The 27,401-nt window shown below is 40.9% G+C and overlaps 1 protein-coding gene across 1 annotated transcript in view; it reads left to right on the top strand.

The window, feature by feature from the left end:
* The window catches only part of ANK2 (ankyrin 2), a 240,292-nt gene that overhangs the window by 158,578 nt on the left and 54,313 nt on the right, over positions 1 to 27,401 (top strand). The window contains exons 25-29 of the mRNA XM_065405155.1: positions 1,351 to 1,376; positions 9,820 to 9,996; positions 16,116 to 16,218; positions 16,904 to 17,007; positions 22,019 to 22,054. Of these exons, the coding sequence (XP_065261227.1) occupies positions 1,351 to 1,376; positions 9,820 to 9,996; positions 16,116 to 16,218; positions 16,904 to 17,007; positions 22,019 to 22,054 (446 nt within the window). The remainder of the gene's footprint in view (positions 1 to 1,350; positions 1,377 to 9,819; positions 9,997 to 16,115; positions 16,219 to 16,903; positions 17,008 to 22,018; positions 22,055 to 27,401) is intronic.

Here is a 27,401-nt window from a genome sequence, read left to right as displayed (position 1 = left end):
TGTTATGGCAATTATATTCATTAGCGAAACCCATTGTAGTGCAGGTAATTGTTTAATGGGTGTAATACACTGAGTGGAGCATTGACGCTGGGGAATCAAAGGTTTCCAAGCAGATTCTCAGATTATAATTAAATAAATTAAGTATATTTAATATACTTGCCATTAAAGATATTTCTGAGTTGAATAAAAAATTCATACTTGCCTTAACTGCCTCTTCTCCATCTGTTACTTCTAAGATGCAGAGCCCACATAGGGAGCTGTACAGCATCGTGGACCTTACCAACATATAGCAAGGGAAGACAATGTTTTTGGCAAACTAACATAAGTGTCTTTAGCTTTAAGAGCTTACATTAAAAACAGTTTTTGGCAGCTTTTTGCACAGCCCCCTTTCTTTCTCTTTTTAAATTTATCCCTTTGGCTTTCTTTGATGAAAATACTATGGGAAAATGACTGGAAGAACAGTTCTTCAGCAATTGTCTTCCACAGTACAGTTATGTTGCTGGGAGAGGACTGTGATGAGTTAGAGCTGTCCTATTGCATTAAAAGTATCCCCCCCCCCCCCAATGAGCTGATTTATAGAGTGTATTTCCAGGCTAGCATGGAGAAAATTACACAGAGCCCCACTCCTGGCTGAAGATGTGGGCATAATGACCAGAGCACCATAATGGAAATGCATTCCTAGCTGATCTGGCTTGTTTTAAAAGCCTTAATTAAATGTTTCTCCCAGAGCCGTAATTCCCAAACTAAGAACTGTATGTGGCTTCCCAAATTCTGCTCTCCATATAATGATATATTGCACTTACAGTGTCTTTCATTTGAGGATCTCAAAGTGCTTTTTTGATGGTTAACTGATTTAAGCCACTCTTCAAGGTAGGAAAGTATCCACCCCCATTTTAGAGTTACATATAAGGAGGTTCAGTGTAATTGGGTAATTTGTCCTGTCACTCAGTAAATCAGTAGAAGAGTTAGGAATTAGGATATAGGATCCCATTCCCAGTCTCCTACTCTAACAGCTAGACAGTATTGCCTCCATGTTCAGCAGGGCTTGCCAGGGAAGGACAGAGAACTATGACCTCTGCACATGGCCAGCCTCTCTTATCAGTCTATTCACTGATAACCACATAATACTGGTGTCTGAACATGTGAAATCACCAGTATAAAGATTATTTTTGTTTTAATAAGACCCACAAGTTATTAGCAAACATTTTACTTTTTATTCTAGCCCAACCAAAGACTAAATCTAGTCCCAAAGCCCTGTCAGGATGTTCCCCCTACTGCTTATAGAAGCCGCCTTAGCAACTTGAAATTGAAATCTGTTGCCTTATTTTTTAAAAAAGAATTGTGACATAGCGGGTTTACACTCCTGATGTTATAAGGTTAGTCAATAATGGTAGGCTGTCTGTAAGCATGACTTTTTGTTGAAAATAGGAAATGGAATATATGTTCACAAAACACAGAACTATCAGAATGATTATGACAGAGTATTATTGGCTTAGGCAAAGAGATTTTTTTTTTACTTAACTCCAGTTTGAAAGCAGTTTCATGTGGCTATAACGGGTGGCCAAACTTTTTGGCCCGAGGGCCACATCTGGGTGGGGAAATTGTATGCAGGGCCATGAATGTAGGGCAGGGGGTTGGGAGGGGTGCGAGGTGTGCAGGAGGTCAAGTGTGTGCAGGAAGAGGCTCAGGGGAGGGGGTTGGGGTGCGGGGTGCAGCAGGGGGCTCAGGGCAGGGGGTTGGGGTGCAGGAGGTGTGCAACAGGGGCTGCGGGCAAGGGGTTGGGGTGCAGGAGGTGTGCGGGGTGCGGCAGGGGGCTCAGGGCAGGGGGTTGGGGTGCAGGAGGGGGTGTGAAGTGTGGGAGGTGGTCCAGTGTGCAGGAAGAGGCTCAGGGCAGGGGGTTGGGGTGCAGCAGGGGGCTCAGGGCAGGGACTTGGGGTGCAGTAGGGATGCATCAGGGGGCTCAGGGCAGGGGGTTGAGGCGCAGGAGGGGGGTGCGCAGTGTGGGAGGGAGCTCAGGGCAGGGGGTTGGGGTGCAGGAGGGGTTCGGCGTGCAGGCTCCGGCCCATCACCGCTTACCTTGAGCGGCTCCAGAGTGTGACAGCAGCACGCAGGCAGGCTCTCTGCCTGCCCTGGCCCCGCGCCGCTCCTGGAAGTGGCCAGCATGTCCGGCAGTGGCTCCTGTGGGGGTTCGGGGGCAGAGGGCTCTGCTCACCACCCTTGCCTGTGGGTACCACCCCTGAAGCTCCAATTGGCCGTGGTTCCCTGTTCCCGGCCAATGGGAGCTGTCGTGGGGGGTGCCTGCAGGCAAGGGCGGCGGGCGGAGCCCTCTGCTCCCCCCCATCCCCCACCGGGGCCACAGGGACATGGTGCTGGCTGCTTCTGGGAGCGGCACGGGGCCAGGGCAGGCAGAGAGCCTGCCTTAGCCCTGCCGCACCTCAGGGCTGGACTGTAGTTTGCCCTCCTCTGGGCTAGAGCAATGATTGGCAATGGGATTTCCCCTCATTCCTCCACCACCATCAGGCTCTGAACAGACAGAAATCTCCTAGCAACTGCATTTTGAGAGCTGACCTTTGCATCTAATGTGACCGGCCCCTTTACCACCATGATGTCAACTCTTCACCACTTTTAATAACACCAAGGACACCAGCACAAGTATCTACTGCTGGCTACTCTTCCTAGGTTAAGCCAGCTACCCTCCTGCTCCTCCACTTCTGGTAGGGTGTCTCTCTGCAAGTCCTGGGGAGTTCATCAGACTGCTAGTATTATTATAATTATGTATTATTTTATTAATTTGTAATTAAGTAGTGTTCAGAGGCCTCAGTCAGAATGAGGGTCTTACTGGATTAGTCATGAATAAGTGCATCTGCTGATTGTAACAGTATTGATCTCATGTGCAGAGAGAGAATCTCTCAAGTAATCAGGGCCACAATTTAGGGCTTTAGCTGTGAAAGCTAACCCATTGAACTCCTCCTACAAGTTACTAGGCAGCCAGCACAGATCATGAAGCACCAGTGTCAACTGGTCTGTGCATCATGATTTGCTTATTAAGTAGTGTAAATTAAATGTAGTTAATTTGACAGATAACATGATGACACAACTTAACAGAAAAAACTGGTAGGTCAGATTCATTATTTCTAACATGATAAAAGAGGGCAGTTTTTATATGGCTACAAAACTACCATCTGAGGTGATTTTTCTGTGTAAATGCACTCATGGTCACCTGAACATCAAGCTCTCCTGAGTCCGTCTTTTTGTATGTTTTTGTGTATCACAATGAGACACCAGTCCTGATTGTGGCCCAGGGGTGTTGCTATATATATTAATAATACTGACGTGTAAGACGGAATGTCTGTTTATTACATACAATTAAGCAACTCTCTCTGCATGCCTGTAATCCTCCTGCAATGAATTAACATATTCTGGTAACCTCAACTGTATGAGAAGTTGCTTTTAGTTAATATATAGACTATAGTTAGATTTGATAAATTAAATGATTTGTATTTGCTTATCCTCTAGGCCACAGTATTCTTCCCTTGCTATTAAGGGCATGTCTACACTGTCCCGCAGTTCCAACAGCTAGACTATGAGGTGTGTGAATAGCAATATGCACTAAAATGCTGTGCAGTAGCTCCCCCGTATGGTGCTGCGGGCATAAACAAAAAGGCTCCTACTTTGCATTAATGTAGTCCTGTTTGTAGAGGACTACTTTAATGCGAATTAGGAACCTTTTTTTTCATGCCCGCAGCATCCACACAGGAATTACAGCGCAGAACTTTGGTTCCTATTGCTGTTCACACCCCCATAGTCTGGCTGTTGGAACAGTGGAACAGAGTAGACATGTCCTCAGTGTTGTGATAAAAGAGATGGGACGACTCAAGGCATCGGTAATGGTGCCTTTCCCTTCAGGGTCACTGCTTCAAGGATAGGCTAAGTCAGCAGTGTTATGACTGTTCATTTGTCATTGTGAAATGTATTAATGGTCTCATTACAGTTCACAGTGTACAGATGTCCACATCACCCTAAACAATTAGTACTAATTGGTACCACTATTGGCAGTTGCAGCTCAGACACCAAAGTTTGAATGGGTCATTTTTTGGAAGGGATGCTACTGGGATGAAAGCTGGTAAGGTTTTGCCTTTGTTTCCATTATGGATGGAATGCTTGGCATGATTGTAAGTTTTTATTTTATTTGAAAAATCATTTGAAATTCCTTTTAAACAGCTTTCCTTTGATATCTTCCAAGGTTTGAATAAGTCCTGTGGTTTATATTGTCACATTCTCAGGAAACATTGTTTGACAAAAGACAGGAAATATGCAACAATTAAATGCATTCTCTTGTTTTCTGTGAAACAATGCCCAGTCTCATTTTCTTTCAGTATTACAGATGGAGTTTTAAAAGGCTTTGTAGTTACCCTTTAAAGATTTAGGTGTGTATATAGATTAGATAGAGAGAGACAGATTATTTAAAAAGTTGATTTTATTTGTTTTTGGATGTCAAATTTTCAGATGTTTTTATTTAACAGCTGGAAATAATGCTTGACCAAGCTAGAAAAGTTCAACTGAAATCAAATGTTAAGCTCTTTATGAAAACAAATACCAGCATTTCTGTATTTGTGATTAAACAGTATTCATTTAGCCTGCTGTCCTAGTTAAATTGAGCAGAAAAGATGACACATTATCCCGAGTATAGATGTTAACAATAATACGTTGTCATTATATTTTCCTCTTTTGTTTGCCTTTGTTAAACTAATCAGATTTGCATATTTGGACTGCATATCATAGAGGCATCCAAACGAAGGCCCCGTGTCAACTTCACTAGAGCTCAAAGAAAATGTGCAGAATACAGCGCACGTAAGAGTGCGGTCTCCTTTGATATAAAGTTGTAGTCTCTGGAATGCCGCAGTGTTGCTTCTCGAGCTTAGCAAATCAAGGTGGAGCATCACAGCTAGGACTGATAATTTTTGCAGGTCCTATCTCGGCATCAGAGTTGCCGTCCGCTTCATTTGATGCCGGTGCAGCTCTGAAATGAGAAAACTTGGAAACTTCTGCGATTTGTGGACTGGAATTACTGGTGAGGGCCACATGGTGGATTTCTGTGGCCTGCATTTAACATACAGGGACACACTGTAGTTATGGAATACCACACTAAGGAGTTGGGAAAGAGGATGGAAAGACATCAGGTTAAATGAGTATCTTCACTGAGGCTAGCAGAAACCATTCTCTCCAATATGGAGATGGTTCACACTGGAAATTTATAAAGAAATGGGGGGAAACTTCCACGTGTCACGTAGAGATGTAAGTTCAATGATGATGATTCTCCTGAGAAAAACAAGTTATTACTTCATTCATGCATTCGGTGTGAGGGACCCTACTTTCCCCACCTCATTTGGTCCCAAAAGCACAAATTTATTCACCTTCATAACATGTTGTAAGGTCCACCTGTTTACCCAGCCTTCGGGAGAGAAATGGGCATGGTAATGGCCGATATTTGTGATAATGGGGGCTAATTTAGGTTTTGATTTCACCTTTGGTGAATTATTTTCTTGTTTATGCTGGTTCATTTTTCCGCCATCTGTGTGATTGTATTTCCAATTTATGGCAAATGGGCATGGAGCTTCTGAGTATCAGTTACCGTGTTTTAAAAATTATAATCTTACGGGTGACCATGCGCGGATGTTTGTTGTCGGGAGTGACGCAATGTCCTTTGGAGTGCAGTTTGAATGTCTGAGAATTCAAATGAGGACTGACTTGTACCTGTCAGGCACAGGGACAAAAAATGTACCTTTCTGAGTTGAAACCAACAGTTTGCAATCAAAAGAGAAATTGTCTCAGCATCCACTGTCAGTCCAAGCATCTAATGTAGCTGTGGATAAAGGAACTGTCACACTGTCTGGAGTGGCTCACGACCCTAAGTGCCTATTTCAGGGCAGACTGTCAGAAGCAGGGCCAACAACCCACACTGGTGATATGTTCTATAATTAGATTTCACCAAACCAGTAACCAATGTGAACTCCCAGAATACTACAATAGTCTTATAATGGAGTCACAGACAGTCTCCTTAAACACGCCAGTCTATCTGGCCACTCAGGGAAGTTGGACTATGCAATAAATGGTCACTTACACCAAAAATCACAAAATATTCTGGTTTCACCCAGTCCCAAGAGACCAGTCACTCACCCAGGTAGATTTGCATCCTAGACCTCACTCCAAAGACGATGCTAGTAACCCATTCTATAGTAAACTAACCAAATGTTAGATAAGAAAAAGGAATGAGAGTTATTGAGAGGTTAAAGCAGGTAAAAATATATGTACAGGTGTGTCATAGTCTATAACAGTAGGCCCCAAACTGTGGGGCACCCCCCCGAGGGGCACAGAGGAATGTTCAGGGGAGCACACAACAGGGCCAGGGCCAGCCCCTATGGGGGCGGGGGCGGCGGAAGGGAGCACCACGCTTCCAGCCCTGCTCTGCCCCCAGATCAGCTATGCCCCTAGCCTCGCTCCTCCCCCAACCCTGGTCACTCCCCAGTCCTGTTCCGACTCCAGGTCCAGCTCCTCCCTCCCTCTTCCTCCCCAGCCCAGCTCTGACCCTAGCTGTTGCTCCACTCCGCCCCCAGCCCAGCTCTGCCCTCATTTCCTCTCCACCCCCTGACCAGCTCTGCCTCTAGTCCCAGCTCCTCCCCCATCCCCAGTTCCACCCCCAGCTCTGCCTTCAGCCCAAGCTCCGCTGCTGAGGAAGCCTTGGCTGTTCCGTAATGGGGGGCGGGGGAAGGTCATGGACAGATTCCATTACCGGTAAGGGAGGGTGCAAAATTTTGAGCACCATTGTTCTATAATTTCAAAAGGTCTCAGAGATGTAGTAGTCTCCCAGTTTCCCAAAAGTCTATTAGGGCTACACAGAGGGATTCTGGGATATCTGTCTTCTCATTCAGCTATTCTGCCCTGCTAGAATCCAAACAGTTCAGAGATGAATAATTTTTTCCTGTGTCCATACTTAAAGTTTCTTCTCATAGAAAAACAAGTTGACAGTTCTAACCAAGTGTGCTCTTTCTTTGATGATGGAGAGAAGGGAATGCATTTAGGGTCTTTGATCTCTGATCATGATACACAATGACCATTTGCTTTGCAAAGCACAATAATTAGTACCTTCCTGTTACTGTCCTTCATTTGCTTTACATGGCTTCTTTGTGTTTGGTGAGTCACTTAGATATAGATTCATAGATTCATAGATTCTAGGACTGGAAGGGACCTCGAGAGGTCATCGAGTCCAGTCCCCTGCCCGCATGGCAGGACCAAATACTGTCTAGACCATCCCTGATAGACATTTATCTAACCTACTCTTAAATATCTCCAGAGATGGAGATTCCACAACCTCCCTAGGCAATTTATTCCAGTGTTTAACCACCCTGACAGTTAGGAACTTTTTCCTAATGTCCAACCTAGACCTCCCTTGCTGCAGTTTAAGCCCATTGCTTCTTGTTCTATCCTCAGAGGCTAAGGTGAACAAGTTTTCTCCCTCCTCCTTATGACACCCTTTTAGATACCTGAAAACTGCTATCATGTCCCTTCTCAGTCTTCTCTTTTCCAAACTAAACAAACCCAATTCTTTCAGCCTTCCTTCATAGGTCATGTTCTCAAGACCTTTAATCATTCTTGTTGCTCTTCTCTGGACCCTTTCCAATTTCTCCACATCTTTCTTGAAATGCGGTGCCCAGAACTGGACACAATACTCCAGCTGAGGCCTAACCAGAGCAGAGTAGAGCGGAAGAATGACTTCTCGTGTCTTGCTCACAACACACCTGTTTAATACATCCCAGAATCATGTTTGCTTTTTTTGCAACAGCATCACACTGTTGACTCATATTTAGCTTGTGGTCCACTATAACCCCTAGATCCCTTTCTGCCGTACTCCTTCCTAGACAGTCTCTTCCCATTCTGTATGTGTGAAACTGATTTTTTCTTCCTAAGTGGAGCACTTTGCATTTGTCTTTGTTAAACTTCATCCTGTTTAACTCAGACCATTTCTCCAATTTGTCAGATCATTTTGAATTATGACCCTGTCCTCCAAAGCAGTTGCAATCCCCCAGTTTGGTATCATCCGCAAACTTAATAAGCGTACTTTCTATGCCAATATCTAAGTCGTTAATGAAGATATTGAACAGAGCCGGTCCCAAAACAGACCCCTGCGGAACCCCACTCGTTATGCCTTTCCAGCAGGATTGGGAACCATTAATAACAACTCTCTGAGTACGGTTATCCAGCCAGTTATGCACCCACCTTATAGTAGCCCCATCTAAATTGTATTTGCCTAGTTTGTCGATAAGAATATCATGCGAGACCGTATCAAATGCCTTACTAAAGTCTAGGTATACCACATCCACAGCTTCTCCCTTATCCACAAGACTCGTTATCCTATCAAAGAAAGCTATCAGATTGGTTTGACATGATTTGTTCTTTACAAATCCATGCTGGCTGTTCCCTATCACCTTACCACCTTCCAAGTGTTTGCAGATGATTTCCTTAATTACTTGCTCCATTATCTTCCCTGGCACAGAAGTTAAACTAACTGGTCTGTAGTTTCCTGGGTTGTTTTTATTTCCCTTTTTATAGATGGGCACTATATTTGCCCTTTTCCAGTCTTCTGGAATCTCTCCCGTCTCCCATGATTTTCCAAAGATAATAGCTAGAGGCTCAGATACCTCCTCTATTAGCTCCTTGAGTATTCTAGGATGCATTTCATCAGGCCCTGGTGACTTGCAGGCATCTAACTTTTCTAAGTGATTTTTAACTTGTTCTTTTTTTATTTTATCTGCTAAACCTACCCCCTTCCCATTAGCATTCACTATGTTAGGCATTCCTTCAGACTTCTCGGTGAAGACCGAAACAAAGAAGTCATTAAGCATCTCTGCCATTTCCAAGTTTCCTGTTACTGTTTCTCCCTCTTCACTAAGCAGTGGGCCTACCCTGTCTTTGGTCTTCCTCTTGCTTCTAATGTATTGATAAAAAGTCTTCTTGTTCCCCTTTATTCCCGTAGCTAGTTTGAGCTCATTTTGTGCCTTTGCCTTTCTAATCTTGCCCCTGCATTCCTGTGTTGTTTGCCTATATTCATCCTTTGTAATCTGTCCTAGTTTCCATTTTTTGTATGACTCCTTTTTATTTTTTAGATCATGCAAGATCTCGTGGTTAAGCCAAGGTGGTCTTTTGCCACATTTTCTATCTTTCCTAACCAGCGGAATAGCTTGCTTTTGGGCCCTTAATAGTGTCCCTTTGAAAAACTGCCAACTCTCCTCAGTTGTTTTTCCTATTGGGTATATACAATGTCAATGTGTGCTACTACATTCTAACAGTATTCAGATAAGTGATAACTATGCATGCAACATCCCATTAGTTTTCATGAAGTTTAAACACCAAACACATTGGAATCTATTTAGCAACCACTTTGATCTATACCAATACACAAGTGAATTGGCCTGGCTTCCAGCTGTGAGTTTGTCAGGTTTTTAGCTGACACCTACCACCTTGGTAGCTGGCTGGCACCAGCGTTACAGGAACCAAACTAAAAGATAATCTACAGAATGATACAGAAATTAGTCCTTCAAAAAATCCGTGCAATGGCAAAAGATGGAGGACAAAAACCGATTGCTTACTCACCTTGATTTTGATTTGGTTTATCCTGCTTTATGTGCCAGTTTTGTCAGTGTATATTAATTGCTCGTAATTTGCAGTGCTGTATGTGTGGGAATTACCTTCCAGTTATTTGTGCCATCCCGCTGACATGCTACCCCAATCTGTAAATAATGTGGGACTTGTGAGTTTACTGAGCTCTGTGGATTGTGTTTGTGTTTTGTTTCAAGGTGATGACACAATGACTGGAGATGGGGGAGAATACCTCAGGCCAGAGGACTTGAAAGAACTAGGTGATGACTCTTTGCCCAGCAGCCAGTTCCTAGATGGTATGAACTATCTGAGGTACAGCTTGGAGGGAGGCCGATCTGACAGGTATTTTACCTGAAAATTATATGTTTGTATGATGAGTTAGAGCATAATTTTGTTGACTAGTTAAGCTCTCTGCACAGACCTTCTCAATGTCTTTAATTCAAAGTAGCTATGTGATATGCCTATTCCTTCTCATTTCAATAATTATTGTCACTTCTTAGAAGGAAGGTGTAGTCAAAAGAAAGTCATGGGAAGAAAACTACCAGGAACCAAATACATTTGGTACTGGGGAAAAAAGAGTTTACAACTGAAGGTGATCTAATTCTCTTGTACACTAATACTGTACATGGTCCTAACATCCCAAAGGGCTTAAGGAAAAGTCTGTCCATGATTCACGGTAGGGCGTTAACCAAGGGCCTGGTTTGAGAATAAGAGCAATGTACCGTCCTTCCTTGTTGTAGCCACACGAAGGAGGAATGATATTGGCTATGTGGTAGGGTCACTTAGGCCTTGGCTACACTTGAGAATTCACAGCGCTGCCGCGGCAGCGCTGTGAAGCGCGAGTGTAGTCGCGTCGCCAGGCTGCGAGAGCTCTCTCGCAGCACTGCAAGTACTCCACCTCTCCGAGGGGAATAGCTTGCAGCACTGCGAGCGAGCGTGCAGCGCTGCAGGCACTGATTACACTGGCGCTTTACAGCACTGCACTCGCTGCTCTCGGGGGGGGGGGGCATTTTCACACCCCTGAGCGCAGCAAGTTGCAGCGCTGTACAGCGCCAGTGTAGCCAAGGCCTTAGTTATCCTAACCTCCAGCTGGCACAGAGCAGATGGCTCAGAATCAGGGGATGGTTGGCTGAGATATTTTAGTGCTTCAGTAGGATGCTCCTTTCTAGCATGTGTTACCAACCACAGCACAGAAGGAGAACCCTCACTGGGGCTATCTTGCATAGATGGGTGTTGTAGCTAGGGTGTGCTAGTGCTTAGGGAAGTGTACCATTATATTGTAAAACCAAAATCAAAAAGAGTAATAGCCCTTTACACTTCAAAAAGGTTTATTGTAATTCACACCAAGTCAGTGTAATCTACATTACAATACAGGGTACGATTTTCAAACTTTGGTATTTAACTAGTGAGCATAAATGCATAATCAGGTCCCCAAACTGACAGACAGACATCCACATTTCTAATTCAGAGTTAAGTGCCCAAAGAGGGAAATGGGTGTCCAAGATTAGGCATTCAGGTTTGAAAATTACAGTGTCTAGTATCAGAGGGGTAGCCGTGTTAGTCTGGATCTGTAAAAAGCAACAGAGAGTCCTGTGGCACTAGGGTGACCACACAGCAAGTGTGAAAAATCGGGACGGGGGTGGGGAAGTAATAGGCGCCTATATAAGACAAAGCCCCAAATATCGGGACTGGCCCTATAAAATCGGGACATCTGGTCACCCTATGTGGCACCTTTAAGACTAACAGATGTATTGGAGCATACGCTTTCGTGGGTGAATACCCACTGCGTCAGACGCATGTCTAGTATAAATTGCTCATGTCATTTCCAGATCTAGTGCATTCAGAGGTGGTATTTCCTTAAATAATGTTTGTGTCAAGATTTTGGCCACACAAATTGCAACCCAGGCCAGTGTCCAATGTAGTATGTTATTCCAGCACCAAATAGGATCTGCTCCAAAGCCCAGTGAAATCAGTAGAGTTGTTTCAGTTGACTTCAATGGTCTTAGGATCACTCTTGGAACAAAAGAAGCCAGAAAATTACTCAGATTGTATCATAAGATATCTAAACCTCTAAGCATTTAGGCCTTCCAAACTTGGAGCCTTTGCTGCTCCAGTAAATCCAATAAATCCTACAACACAGTGGTTAAAAAAATCAAAAAGCGTTAACAATAATCTGCTGTTGGTGATGATACTGATTTTTTTTCTTTTTGATTGTCAATGAGTTGTATAAGAAGGCTCACATAGATTAATGCTGGGCTAGATTCAGTTCTCATTTATGTCAGTGTAAATCTTGAGTACATGCATAGATTTCAGGGGATTTACACTAGCATATTTGAGACAAAAATCTGGTCCACAGTTTGCAATATGAAAATGATTTTGCTGTCCTGTAGCGGATCTGTTTAAACTGAAATGCAGCAAAAGGACATCCAGGAAGAAGAATCAAACAAAAATGTGCATTTTCCCAGGTCCATCTTTCCGCTGCTCTTTCACTAATACAGTAGAGTCATATTCATGGGAATTACCACCAAAACTGCCTAAATAAAGTTGCTTTGCTGCAGTACCTGAATCAGAGACAATGCAATGCAATAGAGATTTCATTTTTTCTGCTGTAACAAATGCAGCACAGCAAATCATGTAAGCGGCCCATTTTCATGTATTATTATGCATTTAAAATTATATTTTTAAAGCTTAAATTTTTCTTTTGTAACCGTATTCCCTGTTTATTATTTCTCTCTCCCCATCATTCTTTTTAATATGCTTTCATTAGCACTATGCCCAGGTAGGTATTACACAGCATGTAAACAATGTTGTCCCCAGTACACTCGTGCAACACCAATCACTATTCATCCATTTTGCAGGCCTGCTGATGGATCTAGGAGACTTATGTACTGGAGTTGTTGTTTTCACAGGGCCAAATGAATGGCATTGCTATTGGAGTTAGTTATATTCTCAGACAAGAGAGATGACCTGGTATATAGTATCATATAATGATCTGTCAGCTAACCTAGGTTCAGGAAAGGCTCAGGTTTGTGATTCAGTGTATGACCTCCACTCCTCAACTTAACTCAAACGTATCTGCCATGTCAGATGGGAAAGATTTTCTATCCATAAGTGGGGCCCTATTAGGGAATGTTTCCAAGACAGGTTTATATAAAGTTGCAGGGGGCTCAAGTAATTTTCACAGAGTGCTCAGGCAACAGAAAACACTTTGTATTTCCCACACCAGGTGTCACCCGTGGTAAATGCTACATTTATCCTCTCAATTGGTCACTAACAGGGTGAATGGAGTCCCAGTGATCCAGTGCATCCTGCAGTGGTGAATTTGGCAATATTATCTGAACCACCCCATACAGAGAGTCTGTTTTAGTAGCTTTCCTAGAGCATCTTGCCTCTTATGTAGTGTAACTTTATGTGACAATATTCTAAAAGCCTACCAAAAATAATAATTAGTGTACGTGTCTCTTAATCAGCTCTGTTCAAAACACCGCTTCCCGTTAATAGTGAGGTCCTGGTTGCCATAAGCACCCTTGCTTCTAGGTTTACACCACTTAGTGTACCTCAGCACCAGATGCTTTAGCAATCAGGTTGTTCCTTATGTATGCAACTGATATAATCCATAGAAGGTGAGCAATGCCATCTCAGTATTTGTCTTAAACAAAATTTTAATGGAAATGTTACACTTCTAATTCATCACAGACCTCAGTCACATTTGTGTAACTATCATGTCTCTTGGTAATGTCCATACCTTCAATGTACTGGGCCTGTCTTTATGAACATGTACCATTCACTGGGCATGTTGTGGGCAAATTGTGGTGGTTGTAATTAGTAATGTCTCCTAACCATAGGAGAATGAGGACCAAATCGCTGCAGGATGTCTACGCTACAGCTAGGAGCCTCCCAACACAGGTAGACAGACTCATGCTAGTGGGCCTTGGGCAAATGCTCTAAAAATAACAGCGTGGACATTGCGGCTCCAGTGGAGACTCGGGCTAGTCACCGAAGCTCAGACTCAGGGATCGGCAGGGCTTGAGAGCTTAAGCTGCCAGCTGAGTGGCAACGTCTAAGTTGTTATTTTTAGTATGCTACTTCGAGCCCCATTAGTGGAAGTCGATCTACCCAGGCTGGGAGGCTAGATCCAAGCTGCAGTGTAGACATACCCTTAGAGACCAGCAGTAGAGCCTAGTACATGTTTCTTTTCATTCAGTAGTGGTCTGGTGAAACCTTACGTTAGCTGAACAGCAGGACCTATGATTTGGATGGCAAACCCCTTGCAAGCATTGCATGGCACTGTAAATCAGCTGTGAATGTTTCAAGCATTAAAGCAAGTAAAGGATAGTGGTGAAAAATGGGGTCTGCTACTGATGTTTAATTTCTGATATAAGAATGACAATTTACTGAAGTAATGTTATTATGGAAAACAAGGTGTAGCACTACAAAATATCTGCCAAAGTAATGTACGTGTATTCAAAATGACCTACAACCAAGGCTTCAGACAATACATTTTATTTAAAACAAGTTAGACATGGACTAAAATTCATGAGGTGAAATCCTAGCCCCATTGAAGTCAATGGGTGTTTTGCCATTGCCACTGCCTTCAGTGGAGTCAGAATTTCATCCAGGGAATGTATAATACCCACAAAATGTCATATATCATCCTTGCTCAATTCTGTTTGCCCACTCATCAGGGTGAGTAATATTTGATGACGTGCAAGTGAAATATCATTAGATTTTTAACCATCGTTATCCTGGTCAGAGTGGGTGAGAAGGTATTCTGCACTAATTTTCATGGCAGTTTTCCAAGACTGATATTCATGTAATATTTTCATCATCTTTGTTATGATCAATTTTGTACAATCCATTTAACATGCAATGGAAGGGCATTGGTAGCTCTTTTAATTTTATGTATCTCTAATGTAAATACGCCATGCCATTTATTTGTAAAATACAGATACTGCAAGAACCTATTGGATGAATGTAATTATATACACTGTCATTGAACAGGATCTGTTGCTGCAATATTTTTGTATGACTTCCAGTAGGTTTACATTTAATAGTACTTACTTCAATCTAATGTATATAATGTACACTTAATATTTAAAATGATACTTGAAAATAAATTATCCCATGTTAAACCTACAAATATATTGAATTCTTATGGTACGTGGAGAATGAGGACATCCACATTTAATTAGAGTAAAGCTCTGATTAAGAGAGAGAGATGTAAATTAACCACTAACCAACCAGAAGTAGAAGAAAGCTTCCCATATGGGCATGTTATTTCAAAACTGTCCATTATGGGGTTTCTTCCATCTTCCTCTGAAGCATCTGGTACTAGCCATTGTCAGAAAGTTTACTGGGCTAAGTGGCCCACTGGTCTGATCCAGTTCAGCAGTTCCAGTGTTCTAATGTTTCTACATTATCATGGACAGTACCCACGCAAGTGCAATCCATGAGAACATAGCTAGTTCCTAAACTTACATGTAATGTGTCCTCAGCTACATAGAATAGTAACAAGGAGTACACCTACATGAATATAAAGTGAGACTTGTAAAATCTGATGGGGTCTGAGCTGTTGATTTTTCACACACACACAAAAAATCCTGTATATACTGTTGTTTTTAATATTTAAAGGGCAAAAGTAATACTACTGTGTGGCAGAAACCCCATATTAGCTTGATATGTCTTTGTGTGCAAGGGTATCTTTGTTTTGTTTTGCTTTTTTGGATTTTGCTTTGAGCTAGCAGCTATTGCAGTTAAGTTCTGAGCTGGGTGCTTGGAAGCAGCTTATTACTGCCTTGCATCTCTCATTGCTACAGCAACCCGTGTCCTGTCGTGCTGTGTGTACGTACAAAGGAACCTGTGCTCACGTTTTGGATTGCTGTTTTAGAGATGCTGAAGGCATGCAGGAGGCACTTTGTTTTACACAGGAAGCATGTGGCTGGCCACAGTTCACCTTGCTGTGTACCTTCCAGGGGACAAAAACGAACCTTACTCATTTATCATTTGAGTCAGAGAGAATCGATCAGAATGAAACTTCAGAGGGACTCATTTCAGCTTCTCGTCAGATATTTGCATCTTTTTTTTCCTAGACAGTTCACTTGTATTATGGAGCAGGAGAGAGAACTTCTTCAAAGAGCCTCAGCAGGAGTTCCTTTTTAGTATATGGGAAGCAATTAAGCCACATAGCTAATTTAAAGCATTGGTGGCTAGAAAATAAAATAGATTGTGATCTAGTTTAATCTCTTGGGTTCTCCTTTGAATTAAATGAGAGGAATCAGTCAAAAGACTGGTTCAGCGCTCAGTCAGAGATCCACAAGACTCTATTTTATACTCCCCCTGGAAGTTGCATTATATTTGCTAACAGCACGCTTTTTTCACTCTTCCGCTTCGTCCATCATCCCATTTTCACAATATCTTCTCTACTGCTGATATATTGCCATGGCATCCTGCCAACCTACCAGCCTGCGGTCCTTCAGTTCAGACAGGTCCCACACGTTGAGCCATGCCTCCTACCTGAGGGACAGTGCCATGATTGATGATACTGTCATAATCCCCAGCCACCAGGTAAGACCTTTCTCTTTATCTCACTGATCAATTGCACAATATGCATTTATTTTAAATATTCAATTTTGGAAATATGAAAAAGAATCCCTGTATGCATTCTGTTAACTGTATGATGTAATGTGTGCTGTAGTATTAATTGTACCATAAACCGGTCTAATTTCAAACTGCTATTAAATGAACTAGCTTATTGTAGAATACTAAAGTATATTCTGTATTAACCAGAAATGTGTAAATGCATTTACAGGACATGTCTTTATAGCGCTTTTCATTGTATCTGATTTTTGAGCAATGTTTATAGGCATGGGGTCAAATGTTCAATTGGTGTAAATGAAATCAAAGGAGCTTTGCTGATTTACACCAGCTGAGGATCTAGTCCACTATTCAGAGAGAAGATTTTTGAAGAGACAATCAAGTCATTTAAAGAGCGGTCAATCTGGTCGCTCCCAGTATTCCTGTTCACTGGGGCTAGTAACATTTGTGGTTGCTTTGAAAAAGCACAAGATGTTACAATAAGGTGCTTGTAGTACTTTGATGTCATTATTGCTCATTTTTGTTGTTGCCTTTTTTAAAGTGTTAATCATTTTCAGCCTTGCTATACAAAAATAACTCTTACTTATGGTGTGTTTGGCTCATTGCTTTTAAATATGGAAATACAAATTAAATAAAAGTTCTGTCACATGCTCAGGTATCAACTCTGGCCAAGGAAGCTGAAAGGAATTCATATCGCTTAAGCTGGGGCACTGAAAATTTGGACAATGTGGCGCTTTCTTCAAGCCCTATTCATTCAGGGTGAGTAACCCAATCCATTGATATGTATTAAGAGGGTCAGAGAAACAGAGTGAGAATAACTGAGGTCCCAGCTGCTTGAGCTAATGCTTAAATTGTTATAACCATTCAAATTCAGCTAGTCAGAAGAATATGAATATTTGCCTGATCCATTGACCACTGAAGTCATTGAGAATCTTTCCATTGACTTCAGCAAGCATTGAATCAGGCTTTACATGAGGGATTTTGACCAATTACTACATAAGAATGGCTATACTGGGTCAGAGCAAAGGTCCATCTAGCCTAGTATCCTGTCTTCCGACAGTGGCCAATGCCAGGTGTCCCAGAGGGGATGAACAGAACAGGTAATCATCAAGTGATCCATCCCCTGTCACCATTCCCAGCCTTTGGCAAACTATTAATACCCCACCCCAAAAAAATGCTTGGTTTTTATGGAGAGAAAAAGCATATCATGCCTTTTTTGCTTTCACTAATAATGGAGAGCAAGGGCCTGATCCTGCCACGTGATGAACACCTCTTGTGAGATCATTTGACATCAGTGGGAGTTAGGGAGCTGAGCAACTTTGAGCCCTCAGCACCTCCCTGAATCAAGCCTTCACAGAATGAAATTGCAAAGAAGTGAGAGAAGGGAGGCTAAGTGAACTGTGCAAGTGCTTTTTGCAAGTATAGTAAACTATGCTCCAGAACAGCAGTATGTAATGAAAGTTGTGAAAAAATTCTAAAAATTACCAGTGCTACAACCAGAATCTTGAGGGACTGTCTCTTCTAATGAAGATTATCTTTCTAATAAATAAAGTGAATAGTGGTTGTTTGTGTGATGCAAAAATCTAGCACAGTAAGTTATGTTTATTGCTAATAAATTAATGTCCTCCAAGTAACATTCAGGTAGCCTTATGAACGTTTTGGTTTACACGTTCCTGACCAGTTGCCTTCAGCTATCCCCACAACTGATTATTTTTTGTTAGCATTTTTATTAGAACCAGTTTGGTGAAACGTGAACAAGACAGAAACTAAATAAACCAGTCCTGGCCAAATCAGTGTTTATAAATGTTATCCTGTATGGGCAAAAAAAATTGTGGGCTTGTTTACTTATTTGTATTTTGGTATCAAAAATAAGTAACTCTGAACATTTATATCTAGAGAGAGAGTGTGTCAAGATTTAGATTTTAAATTATTTTGGCAGCTAATTCTAGCAATTGGTGCCAAATAAGCAAAGGTCTTTTTTCCAGAGGATGTATATTACTTTTCACTACACTAAAGTTGGACTGTCCAATGATTGCAGGTGATAAGTTATTTACTTTTTATAACAGTGATTTCACATTCTCTGGGGCTTGATCATTTCACACTTTCATTCAAAGATTAATCAGTGATTCCTTAGATCTTTTGTATGACCAAGTCTGAGTTCCAGGGTCAGTCAATTAAATGTAATAAAAGCAACTGCCTCTGTAAAGCCATGGGGGAAATAATTGTATTTAACAAAAGACAGAGGTAATATTTGGTATTGCTATTCTGTTTTTGATTTATACTGTTAATATGCCAATGAAATATAATACTAAAGGAGCCTTCAAGAACCAAAATCCAACCCTTGAAAAATGCCCCATGAAAGTGTATTCTTACCTTCCACTGACTTATCAAAAGAATTAACTTTTCTTTTGTATGTTAAAGGGAGGGTGTGTGTATGTATTTTAACCCTACATTTGGGTTTTAAGTGGGGGAGGGATAGCTCAGTGGTTTGGCCTGCTAAACCCAGGGTTGTGAGTTCAATCCTTGAGGGAGCCATTTAAGGATTTAGGGCAAAAATCTGTCTGGGGATTGGTCCTGCTTAGAGCAGGGGGTTGGACTAGATGCAGGGCCGGCTCCAGGCACCAGCTTAACAAGCAGGTGCTTGGGGCGGCCAAGGGAGAGGGGCGGCACCTGTGGCAATTCGGGGGCAGCAGATCCCTCACTCCCTCTAGGAGCCAAGGACCTGCCGCTGAACTGCCGCCGCCGATCGCGGCTTTTTTTTTTCCCCAACTGCAGCCGCCGATCGCAATCGCGGCTTTTTTTTTTTTTGGGCTTTTTTTGCTTGGGGCGGCAGAAATGCTGGAGCCGGTCCTGACTAGATGACCTCCTGAGGTCCCTTCCAACCCTGATATTGTATGAGTCTATGATTTAAATCCACCCAACTCTGTCCTTTTATAGGCTCATCTGTCGTATATGTGAAGAACAACAAAACAAAGGTCAGAGATTCTGGCAGCTATCTCGGAAACAAGAAAACTCCCTCCTCCTATGGGAGCTGCCACCCCAATAGTGTGCAGTAATTTAGTGTAGAACATTTCCCAATTATTTTGCAGAGTTAGTATTCTCTTTATATCTTAATAAACCGGCTTAAAGGGGAAAAATTCTGCCACATTATAATTTTCCAGCAGGAGGACATCTAACCTCCATTTGAGACAATCAGTGTCCTTCTCATTAGGAGACATGCATGAGATGACATGCTCAGCAAAGTTAAGATTGTTTCAATATGTTAGAGACTCTTGGACGCTGTAACCGATGAGAAGGCAAAGACCTATTGCTTTGCTGGAAATGCCAGAGAATATAGTCTCTCTCTTTTTTTTAACTTCCTGTCTATGTGTTAGGAGAGACAAAGGTTTTGGCCAGGTTTATGCAGGTCTCTTTAAATAGTTTTAGTCACACAGTTTACAGTGAGTTTGTAATCTTATTAGGAAAGGGGCATAATGTTTTCATTAGGTTGGAAAGTGAAACACTGAATTTGAAGATCTCTTTCCATTTGCAGTTTTTAGATATTGCTTGAAAATAGCACATTTTTGTATCTTTTCCATCTATCAATGTGGTTTGTAGTATTGAATGCAACTGGTACGGTTTTAAGGCACACTACATATGCAAAATTGTTACATTGTACTTGTTTTGTTGGGTTTTGGTGACATGCAAGCAACTTCAGCTTTACTCTTCTGAATTATGTGATTACCAGAAATCTTCAAGACAAATATATATTTAACAGTTACCTGTTCAATTTAGGGTATGTCTACACCCAGCCGCTAGTTCGGCGGCTGGGAATCGAAGTTCTGGGTTCGACTTATCGCGTCTTGTCTGGACGCGATAAGTCGAACCAGGAAGTGCTCGCCGTCGACTGCGGTACTCCAGCTAGACGAGAGGAGTACCGCGGAGTCGACGGGGGAGCCTGCCTGTCGCGTGTGGACCGAGGTAAGTTCGAACTAAGGTACTTCGAACTTCAGCTACGTTATTCACGTAGCTGAAGTTGCGTACCTTAGTTCGAATTGGGGGGTAAGTGTAGACCAAGCCTTAGTTAAATTTATATTGCAAACAAGGAGGCAATGTGATCAATTGGTTAGAGCATGAGACTGGAGCCAAGAGACCTAGATTCTAGTTCCCACTCTGTTATTAACTTGCCCCGGTGATCTAGGGCAAATTGTCACTTAGGGCTTTTCTACCCAGCGATTTAATGCACTGCAAGCCAGGATGTGAATCTACAGCGCACAAACTGACCATGTGGACCCTGCTGCACTTTGGTCTATTCCCATTTCAAATAGCAGTATGGCAAAGCACATTATAGAACTTTCAGGACATGGTAGCAAGCTCTACATGGTCAGTTAGTATGTGGCAAGCTAGTGCACAGTAGATTCACACCCAGACTTGCCACACATTGAATGACTGTGTAGACAAGCCCTTAACCCCTTTGTGCTTCAGTTTCCTCTCCTGTAAAATGGAGATGATAATGCTTACATTTTATATATAAAAAGGAGATCCTCAGATGAAATGCATTGCATAAGTAAGTGCTATGTATTATTTTTATTATTACATATACACGTACATTTATTAAATAGACATTATGGAAATAGAAGTCTGATTGGTTAATAGACAATCCAAATGCATGTGTATCTAGCAAAGCTAAACAGTTGAGGTTGTGTTAGTGAGTTTACCCTCCTGGAAATCATTATTTCCATCAGTGGGACTAAAAAACACTAGAGAATCAGCAGCTGAAATTGACAAATAATTAGAGTTATTATTCTTAGCTGCCTGTCTGCAAAAAAGGAGATTGGATCATTGCTAACAAGGTAAACAAAATAAATTTAAACTGTTGTATTTTGGATCCCTTACATTGTTTTCCCTAGTGTGACATTCGCTTCCTGGAAATAGTTGTGAAAAGAGGACCTGGCAGGTAGCAGCTGAGAGTCTTTTTCAAATGTACAAAATTAAATGATATCAGAATACACTGATGCCTTTAACAGGTTATTTAAAACAAAACTTGGGTGTGTTTCATTATGGGCAAAGTTCTGCTGATGTCAAAAGAAGTAAATGACACTGGAGACATCCATAATAAGAAAGTGATGTCAGAAAAGTACATAAATGACCATATAATGTATTATCGGGAACATAAATGGTTAGAAGAAGAAGAAGAAAAAGTTTAAACTGTATCACTCTGGAGGGGGAATGAAAGGAGGACCAGAAACATGCTAAACTGCGGTAAGCTGGAGGTCAGAAGATTCTTGATAGGAGACTTGAGAAGAGAGGGTTGAGATGGAATCTTAGCTCTTATGGAATTTGATGTCACCAGAATCTCTTGATGAAATTATTTGAGACATGTAGATACAGAGTTACTCGGATTATGCTGTGGACCCAATTTTCAAATTTGAACACCTGAACTAGGGAGCACAGTCCCTTATTTGGTTTCAGATAAGTATTCAGGACTCCAAATGCCCAATTTAGGTACATGAGTGCCAACCTGAGCACTCCAATTCAGAACTGGGATTAAGGCACAAATGTAGAGAGGATCTGATGACATCCTAAATCATTCTAATTTTGCTGTGGTAGTAACCCATGATGTTTGTTTATGCTTATATCCCACACTCACTTTTATCCTCTCCTCATATATACTGTGTATATATATATATACACAAAGTTACATATTTAAGTCAAAATCCTCTTCTGTTTTCTTCTTATATTTCACTTAATCCATTCTTTTTTTTATGCTAAATGATCTATTCTGTTGCAGCTGCTCCTCTCCATGCCTTGATCATGACAACAGCAGGTGAACGTCTGCATAATTCTGTTAATATGTGGCTGCCCCCCCCCCCTTTTCATCCTTCTCCTTATTTACCTCACTTCAGGATGCTTTAGTATGTTTGTCCACCCACCCTCGGGATGGCAGTTAAACAGAGCCCTATTTTTCAATGTGTCCCTTTTCTCCCAACTGTGTTACTCCCCTTTATCAGAAAAACGCTTGATACAAAAAGGGTAAAATTGGTCCTATATTCTTAATTCTGTTTGATTTTATTGAATTAAATTGAATCCTTCATGTTGGTGCCAAGTGCTGCACTACTATGATAAATTTTTTGCTGAGCCACTGATGTGCTCGGTGCTGCACAGAGCATAGCAAATGATGCAATCTCAACCTGAAGGAGATTGTAATCTATTAACAAACTGAGGTCTGATACATTCATTGGAGATATATGTTCCCTTCATTTTTTTAAAACATCACTGTCATGGCAGTTGAAAGATACTTTTAAATTCTCAGATGAATAAAATTATTAGGAAAGTAATGATTCACAACATCATTTTTAAAGGATGCACACCAACAGTCCTGCTCTTCGTTTAGCATACTAAAAGTATTCTCATCAGTGAAGGGTACATTACTGTATGCAAATTACAATTGTTTCCAGATGCTTTGCAGCTAGAGCCATGTTTTTTGTCCTCCCAGAATATATTTTCCCCCCCATACTACATATAGCTCAATTTTGGCCTGATTCAGCACTCACTGAAGAAACTGAAAAGTCTCCCATTAACTTCAGCAGGCATTGGAGATCAAGGCCTTGATTCTTAGTATCTTTGAATGCGAACTTTGGATCAGTTTTCCTCTCCAGTTGTAAACTTGAGAATTGCTGAAGCAGCCTGATAAAACTATTTGTTTCTACTTTTTTCACACTCTGACTAACTCTGAATGCTGCTATCTCCTTGTTTCCCTGTTTCTTATATTAGTTAAGCTGACTTAGATAGAAGATTTCTTAAGTGTATCTATGGTGGATATAGTTCAGTGATGACTGTTATCATTGTTTCCTGCTGTATGATGAGACGCATGTGCCTTACTAACTCAATTGAATAATCATTTCTGAACTGACAGTATAATAAGGGTGTATTGCTTTTGCATTTTCCGTTTTTATGTTCATTTTAACATTAACCACAGCCTGTTTTAGAAATACTCTTCATGGAGCTGTGTTTGCATGGCTGTTCAAATGGTTCTACAGACAGAGATGTGCAGCAGAGTCCCAACAAGCTGGTATTCATTGCTATCCGAAGAGACTAACTCTTAGCAAAGCAGTTTACAAAACAATGACACTTAGCAAAGCCCCAAAATAATGTCTTCTCTTCCACCCAAATATAGGCCTATCCATTCTTTATTTCCTTGTTTATTTCTCTGCTGTATTTTTAAGTGGGCACAGAAATAGTTAGCTTACATGTTATTGTCATACCAAGAAAATCAGACCAGGAAATAACTTAGGAGTTGTTTACATGAATCTTTAATTTGCAGCAAGCCGGGCTGTGAATCTACCCCACACTAGTCTGCCATGCAGACTGTGCTGATGCACACTAATGGTTCCTTAGTGCGTTTTGACCTACCCTGCTTTGAAATTGTTAGTGCTTGTTGGCAGGGTCCACACGGCTAGTTCTTGTGCAGCAGGCTAGTGCAGGGTAGATTCACCCCCGAGCTTGCTGCAAACTAAATGTTCCTGTAGACAAGCCCTTAGTGTCACAGCAGAAAGTTCGCAATACAAAGATTTCTTGGAACGGCATTTCTGCTCTTCATGTTCTCAAGGTCCCTTCCAGTTGACCTCTCGAGGTCCCTTCCAGTCCTAGAATCTATGAATCTATAAGGTAGATAAGTTGAACACCGTGCGTTTTATATAACAAATCTGGCCCATAAAGCTTGAATGCTATATTTACACAATACTATGACCTACCTCCATGAAGTACATAAAATTACCCTTATGGCTTTCATGCACCTCACATATCAACTCCTCCCAAATATAGTTCCAGTCAGTTAGGACCTACATATTGGACAAAATTTAGCAGTTAAACCCTCTGTGTAAGTGAGGGCAACTTCACTGATGTCAATGGGCTGAATTTGATCCATGGACATTGGTTGGTCTCACCTGTAACCGTTCTTGCCAGAACGGTATGTCTTCGCCTCCTCCCATGGAATACCCAACCTACATCATATTTCCTGAAGAGTATTTGCTTTTCTTCCCTTTAATTGCTTTTCATCTTCCAATACCTACTACAACTCCCCCTAAAAAGGACAATTTCACTATCTCGCCCTGAAAATTCCTTTTCATCTGATTTGTGCCATAATAAGCACTTGACATTTGCTTGCAAGCATGATTAATTCTAAACTCTAGGAAGGAAAGCATATTAACTGCGCTGGTTGATCCAGTCCTGCAAGACTATATAAACTTTAGGATCATATCCTACCTTTGCTAAGCTTCGTTTCCAGCTTTTTTCTTTAAAACTTTGCCAGAAAATGAAACGTATTCAAAAGTTGTCCATCCCTACCTCCAGGAGTTTACCTTCTTGCTAGTGCAGTCACCCTTGACACATGTATATGTTGACTTCATTGCTTTAACTCCTGAATTGCTGTCATCTTGAATCAGGACCCAATTAAAGTTTAAATAGAACATCATTCTAATAAACCAAATACACCTACCCACACTTAAGAAGTACATTTCCCTGAGATGTATTTATTACAGGAGGGGCCTTTAAAACATGGTGTGTGACAGAATTCTTCAGATATACATAAAGATGTAAAACTAGAAAAGATTCATCTAGCCTATTGTTGTTTTGATACAGGTATGTGTTTTGGGTACTCTAGTTTTAATGGCTCAAAGGAAGGCATTCCCATCACTCACTTGAGAGAGATCTTTCTGAAAGAGTCCTCATGGTTACAAGTTTCTCTTATATTTGTATTAAGTTGACGCTATTCAGTACCATCCTAATACCTCTCCTTTACTGTTTTTACACGCTTAAAATGACTATAGATGTCTATTATATCTCCCATATTCATCAGTTTCTGTAAATTAGTTTAGTTCTTTTGACCTTTCCCCATAAATCAATCTCTCCAGATATTCTCCAACTTCCCTTTTACAACATATCTGTGGTACTGAATAGACATGGGCCCCAGCCATGAAATTCAGGTTTGGGTATGAATTTTGACCCAACTCCTTTCAAGTTTTGTAAGCTTGGAATTGGGGTACCATTGTGCAAAGAGAGAGAGAGTGATTACAAAATGTGGATCTTATGTTTGATCCAGATTTTGATAGCACTGCCCACTTCAAAACTTAGGAATCTAGTACTAGGTGTCCAGAACTGTGCATAATATTTTAGGTATGATCTCATTGGAATCATACAGAAAGGAACTATTAACTGTCTAGATTGTGAAATGATGCATGCATATGTCTAAAATAGCAAAGGCTTTTTATTTTGCTGCTATAACAAATAGCAAAGTCATACCTAATTAGCTGTTCTCGATTACTCATAGTTCTCCTTTGATGTACAGTATTCCAGGTTCTTCCTTCCTACTCAATATCAGTTTCAGATTACTCTTCCATAGATATATTGATCATTAGCTTGCATTTATCTAATTTTGTTATTTCCTGCTCATCATCTTAACCCTTATTTTATTCTTATGTCTTCGCTGATGTTTGAATCACCTCCCAATCTAGAATAATCTATGAATGTAAATAATATGCTGTTTTCTCATCCTCTAGATCATTAATAAAATATCAAATTAAGCACCATCCCTGCAGCATCCTCCTCCAACTCAATACATTGCTGCTGATAATTAACTTTTGTTCACAGTCCCTCAGAAAATGTTTAGTCAGTATGACACCGCTTGACTTTTTATGTAAAAGTTTCTGAATCAGAACATTGAACACATTAAAGCAATTAATTTTCTGTCATGATTTGTTTTTATTCAACCCCCATGCCTTTGTTTTTACCAAACCCATAATTGCTTATGACTATTATACTCCAGGAGGTTACTGGGTTTTCTTCCTCTTAATATTTTTTTCCATTATTATACTCAGGATAGAGGTTAGCCTTATTGGATGTAATTATCAGGGTTGCTTATTTTATTCCCATTTTTAGAAGACTGATATGACAATTGATTTTTAATATACATCTGCTGCCTCCTTGGTTCTCCAGGATTATTTTTTTTCCAAAATTATTTACCAGTGATTTAATAAATTCATTGTTTCATGACTTTAAAACTCTTAAACCATATAGAGTGAAATCCTGGTCCTATTGAAATCAATAGAAATATCATCCACACTTGCTGATTTGCATATATTCCACTTACTATGTATTCTTGGACCTGCGTTTTAGGCCTGATCCTTCACCATTGAAATGAGTGAAAGCAGGATTAAGCATTTTATTAATGGCTGTATTAACAAAATCATCTTTACTTCTGAATTGTCAGTGTCCCTAGTCCACTGGTCCTTTTTTACTCTCCTTATCTTTATATCCTCTCTCAAATGTGCCTTTCTTGGCCTATTTTTTCTGTTTTTGAGGGTAATCCCCGCCTTACTAATAAATATTTGGGATCTTCCTCTTGCTTATTTCAACTGCTATATACCCTAAATAAACTGAAGATTGACAAGTTAGTTTGCTTCGTGCCTTGATGTCTTTGGCTGAGAAGGGCTGAAGTTAAATAGCTAGCACTTTGCACCTGTGACACTAATTAGAGACACAGACCATACTAGAATTGTAAGTTGACCTGCAGTAGATCTTGGATGTTCCAGTGGATGGAACACAGGGGCTGCTACTATTTTACTTGTGAACATGCTGCAAAATTCCAGTATAAATAAGAATGCTCAAAAACAGAGATATTTGTCCTATTTCTAACCTCACTTTTACACCACTGATTTGTTATCTAAATAGATATCATCTTCCGGGGCTACTTCATAGGTATACAGGCTGTTTGTTTCATGGGAAAGCATCATCATTTCAGTTCACTTCCCATTTTTTAGCTTATCTGAAAACTTTCACTCCTTAGAAAGCTTCACTTAAAAAGAAAGTACCAGCTGTGAAAATAGAGTCCAGTATTGCTACTGTAGCAGGGATTCCTTGATTGGGTCCTTTGCCATACTCATTATTAGGGATGGTTGAATTACTATTTATGGATATTGTTATCTATTTATTTGTATTTTGGTAGCAGCCCCAGTGTGCTCAGCAATGTTGACACACAATGTGAGATGAATTGCTTAGTTTCTAAGGAAAATACTTTCATTGGGAATAAAATATTCCCTGAGTGAAATGGAAAAAATTGTTGACTCCATTATCATTTACTATTAGTTGACCATCTTGAGCACTTGTTGAATAATGAA

This window comes from Emys orbicularis, chromosome 5 (assembly GCF_028017835.1).
Source record: "Emys orbicularis isolate rEmyOrb1 chromosome 5, rEmyOrb1.hap1, whole genome shotgun sequence".
Taxonomy (NCBI): Eukaryota; Metazoa; Chordata; order Testudines; family Emydidae; genus Emys; species Emys orbicularis.
Note: the sequence above shows the minus strand (reverse complement) of the source record. Positions and strands in the feature narration are given on the sequence as shown.